Source organism: Gouania willdenowi, chromosome 22, assembly GCF_900634775.1.
Source record: "Gouania willdenowi chromosome 22, fGouWil2.1, whole genome shotgun sequence".
Classification (NCBI taxonomy): domain Eukaryota; kingdom Metazoa; phylum Chordata; class Actinopteri; order Blenniiformes; family Gobiesocidae; genus Gouania; species Gouania willdenowi.
The window spans coordinates 25,355,130-25,362,056 of record NC_041065.1 but is presented as its reverse complement, the minus strand read 5'-3'; the positions used below and the strand labels follow the sequence as shown (position 1 = coordinate 25,362,056).

Sequence of the window (6,927 nt, the reverse complement as noted above, 5' to 3'; positions counted from 1 at the left end):
TCTCTCTTGCTGTTTTAAAGTAATTTGCGCTGAATTAAATTGTGATAAAGATGTTGAGTAATCTATTATGCAGCAACTTTATTTTCCTGGAGTTTTTTTTTTTTTTAAATGAATCCATTAGCAGTCATTTGAATTAAATTTAATGATCCGTTGCTATTACTGCTTCATGCACAGTGTATTTTACTTTACCGTCTGCAGCTGTGATTATTGCTTCAGCAATTTGAGCTGCAGGCGTTATACGATCACCTATTGGCTCACTGCTTTACCCTTCCCATAGGTATTTTTTACTTGAATGACAGGTAAATGCTATTAATGCAGTCATGTGCTTTGAAGTTATAAATCAAAGTGATGGATTAAGAGCTACTCATTTTGCTAGTTGATGGTGGGCTAAAGTTTGGCAATTATTGGCAGGGGAAGGAATGAAACTGCAGGAAAGCAACAAATGCATGAAAAAACCCCAATGATATATCTCAGGATTCAAACCTGAGAGTTTCTAGCTGCAAATTGCTCCATCTAGATGAGGGTGTGGAATTTTTTATCGCTCAGGGGCCAAAAACAGAACAGATTGATCTCAAGTGGACTGCAGATTTTGGGTGGAGAATTAAAAGGAGCAGTGCTGTTAGAACTCCCACATATAATCAGAGGTGGAAGTAATGGATTACCAGCACTCACATGACTTTAATTGAGTTGCTTGTATGGGTACTTGTACTTTTTCGAGTGTATTTATAAATCAGTAATTTTACTTGTACTTAAGTACATTTTACACATTTCTATACCCAACCATTACTGAGTAAATTATTATCCCACGCCACAAAAATGTGGTAGGGGGATGTATGTTTGCGCTCCGTCCGTCTATGCGTCTGTTCGTCTGAGTTAAAAGGGACAGCTTTTCTCAGAGACTGTTTGAGATAGGAGAACCAAATTTGGTGTGTGGCTTCAGGGTATCAATACCTTGATGATGTTTGAAAATGAGAAGCGCGCAATTATTTTATCCAGAGTTATTGCCTTGTGCTGTTTTTTTTTTGTTTTTTTTACTCTGAGGTATCTTCAAATGGGACAGCTTTTCTTAGAAATCGTCTAAGATAGTTTGTAATTTTATTTTATATTCTGATCTGATCATATTTTCTTATGTATAGATCTAAGTTCTTAGATTTAGGGCATTTAGGAAAAGGTTGTGAGTTATGAGAACCAATCTGGCGGAGGGATATTGATGACTGTCTTTTTGTTATTTTTTTTATTTATGTTTCATGGAAGGTACATACAGTATAACATGTAATAGAGTAGAGTAGCTTTATTGATCCCACAGTAGGGAAATTTACTGTCATAATCCATATATTCTTAGTTGTGTCATTTCTGATCAACACCCATTCACTTTCGATGGTTCAGGTTTGGAGTTCTACCTATTATGTTGTTACCCACGTGGCACTGTATTAGAGTTCATACATTTAGCTATACTTAGAGCCTGAGAATTTTTATATTATTGTTTTGAATTGAATTAATTTGTGTTATTTTATTTGAAAAGGAATCATACATTTTGACAACCCTTTTTTTTATATACAGTAGCCTTTGTGAAAAATAAAGTTCCAATTGTGCAAGATTTCATCAGCTTATACAGTACATGATATGCTTACTGTATGCAAAGGAACCGTGGCAAGATTTATTACCAAAAATAAACGTGGGGGTTGAAAGTAACTATAGTAACTTTTACTTTGAGCACTATTTAATTTTGCTACTTTTTACTTGTGTGTTTTATGTATAACTTGCATGTAATAGAGTGCAATTTCAATCAAGTAACAGTAATTCTACTTGAGTAGGGTATATCAGTACTCTTTACTGTATAACTGATACACAATGTCAGGCACCAATGATATTTAAGCAATATCGGTTTTTGCAAAATTCAAAATTTCTTTGATTTTGTGACATATTTTAGTGCATTTTGGATCAATTTTCTGAGTTTTTTTTTTTTATTATTTTATTTAAATGAGATTTCCAATCATCAATTTGCGATTAAAAACGACTAAAGGCATGTGATGTGCATGGAAAAAGTGCGAGTCCCTGCATATATAGTGGGTGTTCATTGGACAGCAGCAACATGGACGGATTGAAATGATCTCCTTAAACAACAGATGAATGGAAACATTGATGATTAGCACACATTAAGTAGGCAGACCTTCATTTACAGTAAGGTAAATCACAAAGAATCCCCCCCACCCACCACCCCCACCACCATCTCAGTCCTGGGTCGTGCCACGTGACTTCTCCGCCTCCACATGTGCAGCATCCTCATCCTCACCGCCTTCATCCAAGTAAACAATCCAGCATCCTGCAGTCATCTGTCTGCGTCTTTACGCGCTCGCCAGTGCGTGTCACCGCTGTACTAAGTATCTTTGTAACGTCATGTTCGCCATCGTGCAAAACGTGTCCAGATGATGTCAAACACAGGCGGTGCATTTTGTGTTTAATGATTAATTCATTATTTAATAAATACAAACCAGTCATTACTCCTTCCTTTTCTAATCCCAGAACCAGGACACAAGGATTGCGTGTGGGATTTATAAATAGCTTCACGTCTCTTCTTCTCCCATAATGCTTGATTAATAATGGGCTGAATTTTGTGAATGGGGAGAGAGGACTGTACCATTTTGCGTCAGCGCGGGGGGTGAGGTGACTGTGCGTGGCAGCAACATTTAAAGATCTATTCTAGTTGAGAATTCACGTTAGAATATTGATTTTTAAATATTTGGACACATTTAATACACAAAAATGTTATTCTAGCAGAGTCTCCCCCTCTCCCCCTCCTCCTCCAGTGAATGGTACAGTCTTGGTTCATTCATACATTTCTAGCAGAGCATAAAAGGAGGGGCTTGCATCCTTGTCGTCCAGTTACCAGGTATCTACCTGGAGGAAGGGACACAGCTGCTGTGCTCAGAGGAAAAGGCCACACTCAGTTTTATTTGTGTGTCTGTGAGCAGGACTTAGTGGAGCTTTGGCTTGGGTTTTTTTTTTTTTTTTTTAAATAACCGCCCCTTGGAGTGAGTATCACCAGCACGACATGGATTCAGTGTCTTCCACCTGCACGACTGAGGAAAGCTCACCGGAGAGCCATGCAAAGGTATTTATCATGCTTGGATTCAACATTTTACCCCCCCAAAAAAATGAGATTTGAATGTGCTCGTCAATGAATGTTATTATTTTTTTATTTTTATTTTTGCTGATGCTCTTTACATTGGAGGGAGGGGGGGTGAGAGGAGGAGGAAGGATGGAAGGGAAGTGGGGGGGGGGGGGGTACTGATGATTAGATTTTAATTAACTGTCCCTCCTCATGTCATAAATCTGGCACCATGTGTCACCCTTGGGTGAGGGGGTGTAAAATGTCACAAAATAAGCGCTTGTTGTTGTCTCTTCAACGTCCTGGGACCGTATGGGATGAGTGATGCAGAGGTTCATTGAGAAAAATAAATCCATTCAGGAGACTCCACAGCAGCCCTGCGTCAGTGCTGACGTCACGGCCAGTGATAAAGTCAAATATTGATCTGGTGAAGGCTATTTCTGGAGGGATGGATGTGCAAGAAAACGCAACCAAACTTTCACGATTTTCCATTACCCTCTTCCATGAATACCTTAATTTATCATTATTCTCACACATTTACTTAATGTAAAATCATGCCCTTTTTGTAAATAGATAAATATCCTCATTAAGTAGTTGTTGTTCTCATTTCCAGGAGGTGTGTGAGGACGGGGGTGCAGAGGACGCTCCGTTTGTTCCAACAGTCACAGCAATTTCCTCCACCCCAGATTTCCAATGGATGGTCCAGCCTACCATTATCACATCTGTCTCCCTGTCTCTGGGTAGCGAGCAAGCCAATGAAGTGCAACGCTCTCAGCAGGCAACACCCAAAGCAGGCGGGAATAAGGCCAAAAAGGCTGTGAGAAAGGGGAAAGCAGAGCAGGTAGGAGAGATCGCACCAAGTCTATAACATGCTGCTATTGGCCAGGATCATCAACAGTGTACATGTACATATGCCAATCAGAATTCCTCGTGTGTACCAGCCAAAGCCAATAAATGTGCACGCTCCTCTGGTACCGTGTGCAAGACTATGTGTTTTCCTCAGCCAGTCAATTTGTATTCAGGTCACAGAAAGTCTGCAACAATGATCTATTTTTAGACGCATTGCAGAGAAACATGCTCACTTATGCCTTTTCTCTCCGGAGAATGAACCACAAACAGATGTAGTGGGTTAAGGGATAAAAGAAAAAAAATGATGGCAGGATTCTTCAAAGCTGTGACTGAATTGTCTCTTTTCCGTCGCAGCTCTCTCCAGAGGAGGAAGAGAAAAAGAAAATACGAAGGGAGAGGAATAAAATGGCTGCAGCCAAGTGTCGCAACAGACGGAGGGAGTTGACGGATACACTGCAAGCTGTAAGTAAACAGTGACCCTCGCACTCATGCTTGTGATTTGCACCTACTGGTGTGTGTTTCCCATGTGGATGATTCTGGATGTCGATCCATCCATAGGAGACGGACAAGCTGGAGGAAGAAAAAGAAGCCCTGGAGTCGGAAATAGCCAACCTCCTCAAAGAGAAGGAGCGCCTTGAGTTCATCCTCGCCTCACACGAGCCCATGTGCCAGATGTCAGAAGAGCTGGAGTCGATTTTCCAGGAGCCCACAGGGTCCCCCGAGCTGCCGCCCAGTCCAGACGAGGAGAGGCTCCCAGAGGACAGCATCCAGGAGGCTCCATCACTCCAGGAGATGGACCTGGTCAGTGATCCATCTACAGCCATCTCTGGGAACTCCAACATCTTGCTCTGTGCCACGGCTGAAATAAACATCTGCGATCTGGAGCCTTCTTTGGACATGAAGGAGGGGCTCCTGGACAACATGTTGCCCTGTCTGGAGGAGAAAACACCCTCTGAGACGACGCGGTCCGTGCCTGACATTGATCTGAGCAGCTCTCTCGGGGTCTCGGACTGGGAGACTCTCTACAAATCCGTTTCCAGCGACCTGGAGCCCCTCAGCACCCCAGTGGTGACCTCCACACCGACCTGCAGCAGCTGCATGTCCGTGTTCACGTTCTCGTGTCCCGAGCTGGACTCCCTCACAGAGGACCTGGACAACCATAAAGGGACGGGAAGCAAAGGCGAGTGCGTGGATATTCTCAACTCTCCAACTCTGCTGGCCTTATAAAGTGCAGGAGGAAGTGATGGTCCTGATATCCACTTCACCTCCTCGCAGGTTGAAATGCTAATGAGCAATGTATGCCACAGTATGCTGTAACACTTCAACAAGTACATTGAAGAAATGTATGTGGAGAAAGCAAAGCTGTGAGATTTGTTCAGAGTCGTGGGCGACAGACAGTGAGAGGAAGCTATAAAAGCATGGCGTTGAATTAAAAACAAGGGGAATCAAGGTCAGGTTTGGATGTGAAATCGCATGCTGAGAAATCCCTGAATAATCAAAGCTCATATAATATCTGATCTAGAACCAAGATGTAATGTGGAACTCAATGTGACAGTACGGTTTTGTGTTTTTCGACGTCAACGGTGTATTGATCGCTGTAAATGTTGTATTTACACTAAATTCATCTAATGTTCTGTACCTGCATACCTCAACTGTCATCAGCTGTGCTTTGACCTCATTGTTAAGATGTTGAGAGTTTTCCATGAAAACATCCAGTGCTATGTACGATATATACATATATATATATATATATATCTTATCAAGATGGTACTTATGATTTATTTTTTTACCTTTAGGATTTTGACTTTTTTGTTACATTTAAGAAAAGGTGAAATCAAGCATTGATGACTTATCTATGCTGCTGAATACCAACAATAAATCTACGTCCTACAGTGAGCGGTGCTGATGTCTTACATGATTGTACAAATGAATCAATATAGTACATTTGTTGAGTTGGTGAATGGAAAAAAACAAATATTGTTGATGGTGGCAAAACCAAAAAAAGTTGTCAAAAAAAAAAATGTAAACCTATATAGATACTGTTAACAACAATGTGTAAACAATGACGGCCCTGACCTATTGGGGCATTTACATTGGGTAAATGACATATAAGGATTTTTAACTGCATGATATTTCATGAAATGGGCATCATGGGACACATTTTGCATAAATATGATGATAGAAATAAAAATAGAAGTATTTTTACAGGACCTCAAAACACTTTTTAAAAAATTATGCTTTATATAATAGGGTAGAAAAAACATTTGAATAGATTTAAGGGTGATATTTAAGATGTTTTTGGACAATCGCACCACATACTTTGACACTAAAAAACAGAATACATTATAGATAATTATTTTTTTTTAAATCAGAGTGCATATATAGGAGATAGTATCTCTTTTTATGCGTTTAAACATAGCTGAAAGACATTCACTTGGACAGAAAATGTAGGCGTCACGTCATTGACCCATGGTTTCCAACTACAACCCATATGCAAAGTGCAATTGGAACCATGTTGTGCACAAGTTTAAAACTCATAGACAAAAATGTAGGGAAAGAAACATTCAGTCACAACAATCTGGAGGTGAACAATGTGTCGTGACTACAGGGAAAACATATGTTAGTCAATGTTTTCCCTGTAGTTTTTTTTTCCACAGGCCGTAATGGATGCAATGATGGGCCAAGACATGTTTACCATCAGATTAATCCTGAAACAAGAGCAGTCAGAGAGCACAAACTTTACCTCCGCCAAGCATCAAATATCCTCTTTACCAGATATTGGCAGAATTTTTGAAATTTCACCAATAATGGCAGATAGGGATTCTTGACACTGATCCAGAATCTGTATATTGATCCGCATCCCCTCCAAAATCTAATGAAATCTTCGATGGCGTAAGGTCTACCGTTAGTTAGAATTTTGTTCAAATCTGACTTTTAACATAATCCTGCTAATGGAGAAACAAACAAAT

General features: G+C 40.3%; 1 protein-coding gene across 2 annotated transcripts; it reads left to right on the top strand.

The window, feature by feature from the left end:
- The first annotated feature begins 2,874 nt into the window (after positions 1 to 2,874).
- On the top strand, positions 2,875 to 5,854 carry fosaa (v-fos FBJ murine osteosarcoma viral oncogene homolog Aa). 2 transcript variants are annotated; one of them, XM_028437536.1, is made up of 4 exons: positions 2,875 to 3,112; positions 3,723 to 3,950; positions 4,313 to 4,420; positions 4,517 to 5,854. In XM_028437536.1, exons 1-4 carry the CDS (start codon positions 3,053 to 3,055, stop codon positions 5,183 to 5,185), a joined length of 1,065 nt encoding a protein of 354 aa, XP_028293337.1. In that variant the 5' UTR covers positions 2,875 to 3,052; the 3' UTR covers positions 5,186 to 5,854. The 2 variants fall into 2 exon arrangements, with proteins under 2 accessions (XP_028293337.1, XP_028293338.1); XM_028437537.1 differs by lacking the exon at positions 2,875 to 3,112 and adding an exon at positions 3,341 to 3,520.
- The last annotated feature ends 1,073 nt before the right edge of the window (positions 5,855 to 6,927 follow it).